General features: G+C 38.1%; 1 protein-coding gene across 2 annotated transcripts in view; it reads left to right on the forward strand.

Annotated features, from left to right (window-relative positions):
* Positions 1-10,555, forward strand: part of LOC106873258 (protoporphyrinogen oxidase) — an 11,875-nt gene extending 1,320 nt beyond the window's left edge. For both annotated transcript variants that reach the window (XM_014920544.2, XM_014920545.2), the window contains exons 2-11: positions 2,440-2,574; positions 3,037-3,145; positions 3,336-3,478; positions 3,938-4,076; positions 4,903-5,096; positions 5,778-5,838; positions 7,433-7,551; positions 8,029-8,142; positions 8,742-8,891; positions 9,528-10,555. In XM_014920544.2, the coding sequence (XP_014776030.1) occupies positions 2,440-2,574; positions 3,037-3,145; positions 3,336-3,478; positions 3,938-4,076; positions 4,903-5,096; positions 5,778-5,838; positions 7,433-7,551; positions 8,029-8,142; positions 8,742-8,891; positions 9,528-9,701 (1,338 nt within the window). In that variant the 3' untranslated portion in view covers positions 9,702-10,555. The remainder of the gene's footprint in view (positions 1-2,439; positions 2,575-3,036; positions 3,146-3,335; positions 3,479-3,937; positions 4,077-4,902; positions 5,097-5,777; positions 5,839-7,432; positions 7,552-8,028; positions 8,143-8,741; positions 8,892-9,527) is intronic.
* The last annotated feature ends 2,610 nt before the right edge of the window (positions 10,556-13,165 follow it).

Genomic DNA, 13,165 nt, shown 5'->3' on the forward strand with positions numbered 1-13,165 from the left:
GAATTTTGCGAAACTCCTCTCCCCAGCCTTCCGCAAGAATTTTTGGTAACAAATCTCTATAAACTCTGAATCTACAGCATTTAAGTAGTATTTGTTGAAAATTTCGTTAAAAAGTATCCATTTTTCTGGAAGTTATGAGGCAACAAAGTCGGTGGTGGATCCCCGTCTGCCGTTATGACAGACTTGTTAGGTTATTCGAGTTGGTTTAACCCGCCAGACAAAATGCCAACATTTCGTCTATCTTTTTACGTTCTGAGTTCAAATGCCACCAAGGTTGACTTTACCTTTCATACTTTCAAAGTTGATGAAATAAGGGACCAGTTGAGCAAAATTTCAGGTTATGTGATGATTATTATTATTATTATTACTATTATTATTATTATTACTATTATTATTACTATTATTATTATTATTATTATTATTATTAAGGTGATGAGCTGGCAGAATCGCTAGCACACTGGGCAAAATGCCTGGCGGTATTTCGTCTGCGTTTTACCTTCTGAGTTCAAATTCCGCCGAGGTCGACTTTACCTCTCATCCTTTCAGGGTCGATAAAATAAGTACCAGTTGAGCACTGGGGTCGATGTAATCCCCACCTCCCCTCAGCTGCCTTTGAAATCATTATTATTCTGTCAGGTGGTGAGCTGGCAGAATTGTTAGCACACTGAAGTGAAATGCTTGGCAGTATTTTGTCCGTCTTCAACCTCCATCAAGGTCAGTTTTGCCTTTCATCCTTTTGGGGTCGATAAATTAAGTACCAGTTGAACACTGGGTTGATGTAATCGACTCTCCTCCTCCCCACCAAATACAATGACATATATATATATATTCAACAGTGAATAAACACCATTGTCCTCTTCTACAGTGAACATCATATGTTCTGGGTGAGTGCTGCACTGAATTACAACTCCCTAATTGTAATTCAGCTTGAAATCAGAGTAAAGTCATCTGGTTGGTTGGTTGGCTGGTTGGATGCCTGCACAAGAACCTAAACATTGTATTTCGACAAGAGAAATAGGTTCAGCACAGCTGCACATCCTACAATAATAAACACGATAGGTCCCTAATAGGGAGTTGCTGGACATGATTCTTGACATTTTTAATTCCATTAGTTGATACGTGGAAGAATAGAAATCGTGAATTTGGTAGAAGTTACAGTTTGTCTGTTGACTTCCGTATTCAAGTGTTGGGTGTGCAAATATAGGCAGGTTGTGCAAGTGACAATAAGCTTGAAATAGATGAGAGGGTGGGTCCTTGTGGTAGTACGGCAGGGAATTATAAATCTTTGGTGGTTCTTTTACATAATCTTGGCGATCTAAGCATTTGAATAGAACCCCAAATCCAAAGAAGCTGTGTCTTGGATCTGAGAGAAAGGCAGTTGACTAGTGTTTACCTAAAATATCTACTTAGAAGCAGATGTGCTTAAGTCCTGTAAAGTTTGTCTCTATTTAACTCACATAATTTGACAGAATATTTAAAAACTGTTATTGTTGTTTGGGAAAAGAATTTTCCATACAAACTGGTTTCTATAGGGTGTTAGTGTCAACACACTGCAATTTAACTGGCTGCTGCTGTTAATGATAACATTAATCCTTTCTACTGTAGGCACAAGGCCTGAAATTTTGTGGGGAGGGGGATAGTCAATAACATCGAACCCCAGTGTTTCACTGGTACTTCATTTATTAACCCTGAAAGGATGAAAGGCAAAGTCAACCTTGGCAGGATTTGAACTCAGAATGTAAAGACGGATGAAATGCCTCTAAAAGCATTCTGTCAGGCATGCTAGCGGTTCTTCCAGCTTGCTGCCTTAATGATAATAATAATGATAATAATGGAGCAAAGATAATTCACAAACATAACATGGCAGTCTCGGTTTAGGATGTGTCGTATAGCCAACTGGAGACGATGTCTCCTGGGGGCTAAATTACAGCAACATTCGTCCTAAACCAGGACTGTTATGTTATGTTGGCAAACAATCTTTACTCCAAAGTTCTGTTGCTGAATATCTCTTGTTGTGAGATTTGCAAATGGTAATTTTATGATAATAATGGTTTTACAGCAATTTCGGGGGATGTAAGACAAAGGTGACCTCAGCAGAATATTATTAATAATCTCAATAAATATAATGATTTCTTTTACCAAAGCAATATTTGACTGTTCTAGTTTTTGATAGATGCATGGTGGGAGCACTGTAAATTGAATCAACTCCAACAGATTACCGGTACTTGTTATACTGACTTTGGAGAAATGGAAACAGAATTTGAACAGAAAAAAAAATGGAAGAGGAGAGAAAAGTCAATATTGTTCATAGCAATGTCTGTGATGTAGCTAACTAAAACTCTTGAAGGTTCTATACTCCAGCATGACCACAGTCCATTGTGTGTGTGTGTGTGTTTACAATTATCTGTTTCGAAAGATCTTAACACTGTTTACTTGCAGGTGCTGCTGTTGGAAGGGAACAAGCAGTTAGGGGGCTGGCTGAACACAACTCAACATTCGGATGGTGCTACATGGGACCACGGTCCTCAAAGTATTCGGGCAACAGGCAAAACAGCTTACAACACACTGACCCTTGTGAGTAGCTTTCTGGTCAACCAGTTTGTCCATTATGCTGTATCATCATCATTTGATTTATACTCTATAAACTGACATGTTGATAACTGGATTGGTGGGGGGGGGGGGGGGGTGGATAAAGAGGTAAATGGGTGCAAAGTTTATTATAGCTAAAGAATCTGAGGAATTGGCATAATCTACATTAAACCCTTTTATTATCAAATATTTCTGTTGAGATCCACTTGTTGATTAATTTTGAAAATAAGGAAGAATTTAGTAAAATAATCTTGTCATTATTAAGTTATTTCGCTGGTGTTTGGAACATGAATTTACATGAAATTTAATGGAAGATATCTAGCGCCCCCCCCCCCAACTTGGATGAAATTGCATCGTGAGGAAGGTGGATGGGAGGTGTGAAATTACTTTGTTAAAACTGCTCTTGCTTTTTGCGTATGTCTATGTTAATAACTGTCAATTTTACAGATGCACGAGCTTGGTTTAGAGAATGACATCCTTCCAGTGAATGCTTCCCATCCTGGAGCTGCTAATCGATTCATTTACTACAACAACCAAGTAAATGCACTTCCAAACAGTAAGCTTCTATCGTTCTGTTTAACACTATTATACATTAGTGATTCCCTCAAGGGGTTGATAGTTTATAACTTTTAAGTAAATCTTTCTTTAAATAGTGTGACTGTATCAAGTACATTTTGCAAAAACTTGAAGATATATATCTGTAAACATATATGTATATCTGTATACACAGTATTATCTACTTGTAGGTTTATTGGGAATTCTTAAAAAGCCCCCTTTTCTGTCTCATTCCTTACTTTGGAGCATTCTGAAGGATCTGACCACCAAACGTGCATCACCTGAGGCAGAAGAGACAATATATGACTTTATCAACAGGCGCTTTGGGAGTGAGGTTTGTTACCTTTATATATATCTATGTATGTGGGGAGAGAGAGAGGAATATTTGGTACTTTTATGGTTTATATATAAGTATTTTAAAGTTAAAACTTTATGCCAGTGATAATGGATTCAGTCTACTGCTTGAGAATGGCAAGCATCTTTCTGACAGGCTTCATACAGTTTCCATCTATCAAATTTCATTTGTAAGACTTTGATCCACAGAAAGCTATGACAGAAGATACTTGCTCAAAGTACCACATAGTAAGATTGAACCTGGAACCCTGTTGTTTGCCAGATGAAATTCTTAATGATGCTCTGTTCTCATCTGATCCATTTATTATTCTGTTCCAAATTAGAGTTTCCCAGATATTTTAGTATTTCTTTAAATATCTTTGGTGACTCCTACCTTGCCCAGCCATAGCTAAAATCTTTTAACAGTCAATCAATAAATTACACTTTGATCTTTGGACAGGTTGCTGATGTTTTGATAAATTCAATGTGTCGTGGTATATTTGCTGGAGACATCCGTCACTTGAGTCTGCAAGCATGTTTCCCTTATCTTCACGACTTGGAGAAACAATATAGATCTCTGGTAATTGGCACTTTTAGAGGTAAAAAACCATTTTTTTAATCTTTTTTTTTTCTCTTCCTTTGACATAATTTTGTCTTTATTGTGATGTAAGGGAGGGCAAGTTCCCTTGTTGGTCTCCCTGAGATACAATGTAATGTTTTTGAGATTTTGTGAAGTGTTGAATAATGAGATTGCTTTGTGGAATAGAAATTGTACCATACAATTCTATATTTAAGAGATGAGGAATTATGTACATTATTTACATTTGACAGATATTTGTCTTGGGGAAATTTCTCCAAGACACCTGATGAAGGCTGGAGGGTATATCAACGGAAACGTTGTGTTAACAACAAACAAGATGAGGACAAATATCTGTCCACAATATTTGAATTATTCAAAATGTCACAAACCTGTTTTTGTGCTTTAATGGTCCTGGTGCAGATCCTCACTTCTCTCCTTCAATTCCAGACTTTACTTGAGATGCAACAACACAGCATCCATCTTAAACTTAAGTCAGACCTTAATTTGTTCAAGAAATATCAACTGCATTTATCTTACCTGTCTTGGAGGCTCTGTGAAGGCCATGGACACAGTTGCTACCTCTGCACCAAACCATGAAAATTAAAGAAAAAATATGAACAAAAGTCTTTTTGTATATCTGTAACTAGATTGTTGAATGTATCATGTCCTTATTTTAAGAATGAAAGGTGTGGTTTGAAGAAGATTTGGCTGCTGTTTCTAGCTGGGTGAATGACCATATACAGGCTCTCATCATTGGTTCGCCTTTTCTATTGCTATTGTTGGAATAATCATTCAAAAAAAATGGCATTATAATTGTTTGTTCTTGTTTTTTTTTTTTTAATTAGATAAGGAAGAAGTTGACGATAGCTGCCCTTTAATTAAGAAGGCTCGGGCAGAAAATTGGCGTTTGTACTCCTTGAAGAATGGTTTGCAGCAGCTTGTGGAAACTATGGGAAAAGTTGTGTCCAATGACCCAAAATGTGAGGTGAAGACAAATAACCCTGCTACCAAAATAATTCTGGCATCAGGTAAAGCAAAGGTGAGTTACATCCAGATTTTGTAGAATTCATTAAAAGATATTACTAGGGGTCAATGCAATCAGCTTTCCCCTCCCCCAAAATTGCTAGTCTTGTGCTGCCAAAATTTGAAATTATCATCATCATTATTATTATTATTATTATTATTATTATTATTAAGTAGCAAGCTGGCAGAATTGTTAGACAAAATATTTCGTGGCATTTTTTCTGGTACTCCATGTTCTGGGGTCAACTTTGCTTTTTATTCTTTTGAGGTTGATCAAATGAAATGCCGTTCACTTCCCTAGGCTTGCTTGCCTCCCCACCCTGCTAAAAATGCCCAGCCCTTGTGCCTGTAGTAGAAAGGATTTTTATTTTTTTAGTAGTTTCCTGTGAATTCCTGCTGCACTCCATCTTTGTGATGTGTTGAGCAACATTCTCTACTGGAAAATGTACAACTGTGTTTATAAGTATTACATCCGATTGTTTAACCCCAGGTCCAACAGACTTATGATTAAACGTGTTCTTTAGTCAAACATGAAACACCCGCAATCGATACTCAACTTACAAGTTGTGATAACAATGGCTTGTTTTTTTTTTCTGCCTTTAATTGTCTGCTATGACCCCGCACCCCCAATGCGTGGCCATGTGGCAACGTTGAAACTTAATAATTATTCATTAATTAATCATTTTGTTTACCCCAGGTTCACACCAAGGAAGAGTCATTTGAAGCTGATCATGTCTTCTCTGCCCTTTTTGCTGGAGGTAGGGATTTCTAAAAGTTATTTCTCTCTTTCTCCTCTATCAACGTCCCCTTCTGTTTTCATGAGTGGGGGGTCACAAAAGATTAGCCACTGTTGATTGCATTGGCCAATCCACTCTCACTATTCACTCCTATTTGTCTGGGTCAGCAACTTCATTACATTTGACATTAAAGTTTATAACAAGCAAGCGAAACCTTCGGCGATATGCCATGCTTTAGGAGACCTGTCAAGCCAAATGCCAGTGTTCCATAACTGGCACCTGTGTTGGTGGCATGTAAAGAGCACCCAGTCCACACTCTGTAAAGTGGTTGGCATTCAACTGTAGAAACCATGCCAGGTCAGACTGGAGCCTGGTGCAGCTCACCAGTTTTCAGGTGAACAGTCCAACCCATGCCAGCATGGAAAGTGGACATTAAATGACAATGAAGCATGGTTTCAGGTTCAGTCCTACTGTGTGACACGTTGGGCAAGTGTCTCCTACTTTAGTCCCAGTCAGATCAATACCAAGGGAGAAAACCTGGTAGATGGAAACTGAAAGAAGTCAGCCATGTGTGAGAATGTTGACAATCTGCAATAATGTTACCGATTGTGACGGGGCTACAACTGGTGACCTTACTTGACACTTCCTGCCAACACATCTCCCACCAGTTCTGCTTTCTAATTCCTCTGGATTTGAAATTCCCTCACTTGAAAGGTTAGGGTTGGTGACAGGAAGAGCATCCAGCCATAAACATTCTGCCTCAAGTACCTCCTAGTCTAACTCTTACTTGCATGGAGAAACAGACATTAAACAAACATCCAATCAGATCTGGATTGACTTGGGAAATGGGTCTCTTGTAAAGCTTCTCCATCATGATGAGGGTCTGTAGTTTTATTTTGGAGATACAAAAGACTGGCCAGTGGTGTATTTCTATTAGATTCATACAGGATCCACAATCAGTAAAGTCAGTAGAGCATTGTATAGAGTGTCTTGTGCTATTTGTTCCACTTCTCTGTGCTCTGAGTTCAAATCCTGCCAAAGGCAACTTTGCCGCTTGTCCTTCTGGGGTTCATAAATAAAATAGTGGTCAAGTACTGTGAATGATTTTCTCTCTGCCAACTGATTGCATTGTGTTGCATGAAGGGTCTTAGGAGGCCAATCACAGAAATCACCCTTTTCACCAGAAATGGAGAAAGTGTTAAACGAAGGGTTAGTCACCTCTCGTCATAGAAACACTGACATGGTCCTGGAACCATTCAAAGACAAACTGATGTACAATAAAAAAGGGAAAACTGTTCAAATAGGTGTTAGCTTTCTTCAATAGTAATTCTGCCGTCTGTATAGCATTAATTATTTTTTTATGATTTAATTAAGAGAAGGCCAATAGCCTCTGAGTTTAGTTGGGGCTAGGACCTCAGAAATTGGTGAGAAGAGGGGAAAGAAGATATTCTCAGACCATAGAACTAGAGGAATGAATGCAACAAAAGTTGACTCAACTAAAAAGACCCAAAGTGCTTGGCAGTTGTCTTAAATGAGGCAAACGGTTACAGATCATCCGATGAACTTTTGCACATTTCCTGTCTACTTAGTTTGCCTCATCCATTTTACTTTTCAGATTTAAAAGGTTTGCTCAGTGAAGACCCGAAACCCCTTTGCCAAAACCTGGGCCTCATTCCAGCTGTTAATGTTGTTGTTGTCAATCTAGAGTTTGAGGATAATGTCTCCACTTTGAAGGTAACAATTTGTTTCTCTCTTAAAATCTATTGCTTCAAAACTAAACAGAACATTCTGATTTATGATTCAGTAAACACCTGAAAGAGGGCCACAAATCACCAAGTCAGACTGGTAGCAGATTCCAAGCAGTTTTGTATTATTTGGGTGTAGAACTGGGAGTTAAACAAGAACAACTTGAAAAAAGATATGGCAAAATAAGGTTTCTCTGTGGTCTGAAAATATGCTAGAATTAGCAGCCAACAACTTGTCAGGTTATATTGTCTTGGGTTCCCTGAACATTAGGAAAAGACTGGATAGTCATGGCTGGAATACTTCTGTTCAACCAAGGCTGACCAAGGACTAAATAACAACAAAAGCTAAAAATACTTCACTATGACTGTATACTTCTTGTATATTCTTCAAATTCAATATTCATCATCTGCCAAAATTGGCCCTTGGGGGCCTCATTAATCTTCCTTTCTTTGATATCTTTGACAGGGATTTGGACATTTGTTACCATCAAAAGAGAGCCGACATTTCTTGGGCATCATCTATAACTCGTGTGTGTTTCCGGCTCATGACCGATTAGATTCACCTTCGACAAGGTTTACTGTAAGTTTTCTAGTTTTAATATATTTTCTTTCGTTACTTTTTTGAAACATTTTTCTGGAATATTTCCAGAAAAATCAATGGAATCAGTAAAAAAGTTGGACAAAATGCTGGGCAATATTTAGTTAAGTCCTGGTTTTGAATTTTATTCCCTCTAGGGTCAGTTAGAGCCAGCATGGAATTGGGGGTCTCTCTTATTCAGTTGCATCTTCCTCTCCCTCAAAACAAGGTGGTTAAAAAGGAGAACCAATAGTTTCAAAACATTTGTGTCTAGGAGAGCATAAAATAATATTGAAGTAGAGCAAGAGAGAAGTGTATAGTGAATAATATATTTTAAGGTAAAGAGACCCCCCCCCCATACTATAATTTAGTATTGCAGTGTAGTAGAAAGAGAGAGAGAAAATGTTGTTGTGCAATATTGTTATTGCGTAATAGATATTCTGGTATGATGTAAAGGAGTATTGCAGTGTATAAAAGCACGTGTGTGTGTATGTGAGAGAGAGAGAGAAGTGAATTATGTAATAAACCCTTTTGTCTTCAATCATTTTGTTATTCTTCGTTTTTCTTTGCCTATTTTTAATTGCATTCATTCTATTTGCCAGGTTATGATGGGGGGCAGTTGGTTTGATCGTTTGACAGAGATTTGTCCATCAATGTCTGAAAGTTCTTTAACGAATCTGGCTGTTGAAACACTGAGAAAACAGTTGAAAATATCTGCCAAACTCAGCAGATCACATGTCTTCATCCATAAGGTAAGTGAAACATAATTATGGGTTCTGATGCAAAAACTTGAAATTTCTCATGAAATGCTTGTTGTTGACTGACGTAAACCTTGAAACTTTTTTCTTAACTTAATTCTGGAAAACTACCATTCTTGGAGACCCTAAACTAATTGATTGGGGTAGGTGTTGATCTTCTGATTCTAAGAAAAAAAATGAAACTTGTTGGACAGCATATTAGGCCTCTGTACCTATTTACTTTTTTTAAGCATCATCATTGTTTTAAGGTCCACTTTTCCAAAGTCAGATGAAGTTCATTGAGATAATTTCCATGACTGGATGCTCTTCCTGTTACCAACCCTTACTTGTTTCCTGCCCTAACCTTGCCTTGTAAGGGAAATTTGGTGGATGGAAACTGTACGGAACCCTATCGTGTGTGTGTGTGTATCAGCAAGGCATAGCCAAACAGAAAGTCAATCTTCCTTTACTTCTAGGTGGACTAAGCCATTTTGTCACTTATTCGATTCTGTATATTATACTAGTATCCTTGAAGCTGGTGTCCTAGCATGGCTGTAACTAGCAAAAGAAAAAAAAAGCAACAACAAATTTGTTTGTTTCTATGGCAACATTGTTTCAATAAATAGATTCTGTGAATTTGTTTCTTTTCAGAATTGTATTCCCCATTACACAGTTGGCTACACAAGTCGCCTGAATGAGATGAAAGCCTACATTGCTGATCACCAGCTTCCTCTCAGTCTTATCGGATCATCATTCGAAGGACCTGGTATCAATGATTGTATATACAATGCTAAAATGTCAGTCCTAGCTCATGCCACGCCCTAAATCCGTGAATCTATCAACAAAGAAGACTGTGATATTCTCAAAGTGTGACTCAGGAAACGGTCAAAGAGGATTCGATCTTAGTAAGTCAGAAACTCACTACTGAACAGCAGAGAAATATAATCTTAGCAAGATTCTAATAATACTTTCTGTATATCACCACCTGTTTTACAGACGGGTTCACATGTTAATCAATATCATTGGCATACTCCCACCATGACCACCACTACTACTACACTAGTACAAGCTGAGAGGGACTGTTTTCATTGAAGCAGTTTATTTTTTTACATTTGGATACCTTCTTTCATTGAACTATAAAATAGAATGTTGAACTTGTTTGTCAGCCAGGTAAACTGGAGTACACCAAATATTTGGACCAATGGCATATGATAGCATGAGGTTATGTGGTTTCTAAACTGATGACCTTATTAACTTCAGTTGCTGGGTCTCAAATATTCTCAAATGATTTTCTAACATAAATCTGAGAAATTTTCTCTTTCTACCCATCTCAGTTACAGGTGCATTCCCTCACCTAGGTTTGGGAGATGCTTTACTGTGCAGCTTTCTTTAAGTTCTAAAAGCTCTGCCAGACAGAACCAGCTAACATTCTTAATTCTGTGATAGACTTTATAAACGATTGTCACAAGATGTGTGTGTGTGTATAATGTAAGTATATATATGTAATATATATATATATGTGTGTGTATGTGTTTATTGCAGGAGGCAGAATTGATAATGTTTATGAAAAATATGTAAAAATTTTTTTCTTTGTTTTACAACTTTGCAACTGGACTGCAAATATTCAATGTCAATTGTGTTCTTTTAAATTTTGCAGTAATAAAGGGCACTTCATTATATTTCCTGTATTGTGTATATAGGGCCCAACATTAATAAGGATTTTTTAGAGGATGGAATAATAAACATGTTCAATATTATACACACATGCATTTGCACACACATACATATAACTATTGTTATTGAAGAAAATTGATTAAAACAGACCAAAAACAAATAGAAGATGATATTGATTTGCTATTTCTAAACTGGATGTGTTTTCATTCAACTGTGAACAAAAATATCACAGTTGGTTGGTTGGGATTTCCATTCTGAAAGTCTGTCATTCTATGCTTCATTATGAAAATGCTCAGGGAATGAGAGTTGTGTGTGTTTCTGTAGGTCTTTCCTTTTTTTTAAAATTTTAGTATTCCACTTGATACAGTTTCAGAGTAAATTTTCCAATCAAACCCATGCTTCTATACAGATACAACCAATGGCTTTTGTCTGTTTAACCATAGGCCTACCTCATGATCAACACTGCTCCAACTGACATCAACTAATCATTTTTTTGCCTTTCTAGACAAAACATTTTTTTTTCAAAACCGTGGGACATGATTTGAGAAGAAGGTTACTACTATTTCTAGCAGTGGATTGGTAAAAGTATAAGAACATCAGACTGGACACCTTGCGGTATTTGTTCTGAGCTTAAATCCCCTCTTAGTCTACTTGGGTGATATATTTAATGTATAGTCCACTGGCATCTCATGTGCCCTTGGTAGAGTCCATTCTGTTGGAAGGGTTCAGGTCACATCACAGGTTTGAGGCTAGTTTCTTACCTCCCACCCATCTCAGAGGTCCTTTAAAGGGTCTCAGGCACTGCTACCCCTCCTTAGCATATCTTTGCAATATTAGATTAAGGCAGCCCACTGCTGTAAGACTCGTTAGCATTCCCAGGTAAAATGCTGGGCTTTATGCTCTGGGTTCAAATTCGGACAAGGCCGACTTTACCTTTCATCCCTTTCAGGGTCAATAAAATAATAGTTGAACTCGGGGCCGGGGTAAATTGACTTACCTCTCTTCCCTTGGCCCCATGCCGAAATTTGGAACCAATATTATATTAATATATCAAGTGAGACAAATAAACAATGAAGTAATACTTCTGGGCCCATTTTGTCCAATGAATAGTCATCAGTTAATCAAAATCGTTTAATTTGCACTATTTTGGTGGCCATTGCCAGTCCCACCTGACTGGCCCTCGTGTCAGTGTTACGTAAAAGCACCCACTACACTCTCGGAGTGGTTGGCGTTAGGAAGGGCATCCAGCTGTAGAAACTCTGCCAGATTGGAGCCTGGTGCGGCTATCTGGCTCGCCAGCCCTCAGTCAAACCGTCCAACCCATGTCCGCATAGAAAGCGGACGTTAAACGATGATGATGTTATATTTATTAATAATATAAAGTATATATTAAGTTATTGTGTGAAAGTATGTGTGAAATACATCCGTTACAGCAGTTCCCTATGTACAATGTTTCTAGTGAAGGTGATTCCCCTTCTGCGACCATGAGTGGATTCGTTTTGAGGTGTCACTTTCACCCTCACACCGTTCATTGCCCTTGCTCTTGAAAAGGCGACGTAAAGCTGTCCACGAGTGAAGGTTGGCTGTGGCAAGTGTATGCCAACTCTAGCGAATGTTTGCCCTTGCGCTTTATTGATCGTCAATAATGAAGACTTTTACTCACCTAAGAATGTTTCCTTGATCAGAATTTGGTGGAACATTGCACACACTTGTTTCACTCAAAGGAACTGGAAGCTTGAATATACTGTGAAGAGTTTTAGCACCTTTCAAGAGTGTTGCAGCAATGCCAGTCCAGAAGCCAAGAGAAATAACTCGAGTGTGACAAACACTGACGGTACAAGCACATTAATATGTAGATGAGGAGTTATTTTCCTTTGCAATATCATATGAACCTCAGTAGATGACTGCTACTTTATTTTATTGACCCTTTATTTTATTTACAGACACATACAGATTTGAATACACACACACACACACACGTGTCTGATATAGAGACAGACTTCTGAATATATGTGCTCACACGGCAAACTGCATTCTGTCACAAAAAAGAACAAAACATCATTGAAATGAAAGTGTGTCCTCACACACCAAGCCTTAATACTTCCCTGGGTGAACTCTACAGCCAAAAACCTTGAAGCAACCTTGTAGAAAATACATGTATATCATCATCATTGCTCTAATGTCCACTCTCCCATGCATGGGAGAGTGGACAGAATTTATTGAAGTAGATTTTCTGCAGCCAGATGCTCTTCTGGTCACCAACCCTCGTTTCCAAACATGTTTTCACAGAAGATTGGAAACAAATGACCCTGCTTGTATGATAGGGACACTTGTTGACAAGTATCATATGTCAAGGACGGGGGGGGGGGAGGACACACAATGTGATACTACCTGGATGATGATGCCTTTCTCTTATTTCCTATTATAACAGATTATTGAAGCACAAATAAAATTTTGAGAAGTATAAGTTGTTTGTCCCCTTGGGTTTTGTAGTCATGCAAGCTGCAGACAGCACTCACTAGTGCCCATATCATGAAATGGGCACCTTGTTCACGGTGTAAAATGGTTGGCTGTAGGAAGGACATCCAGCCATAAAAACCAAGCCAAGGCTGAGA

Source organism: Octopus bimaculoides, chromosome 20 (genome assembly GCF_001194135.2).
Source record: "Octopus bimaculoides isolate UCB-OBI-ISO-001 chromosome 20, ASM119413v2, whole genome shotgun sequence".
Taxonomy (NCBI): Eukaryota; Metazoa; Mollusca; class Cephalopoda; order Octopoda; family Octopodidae; genus Octopus; species Octopus bimaculoides.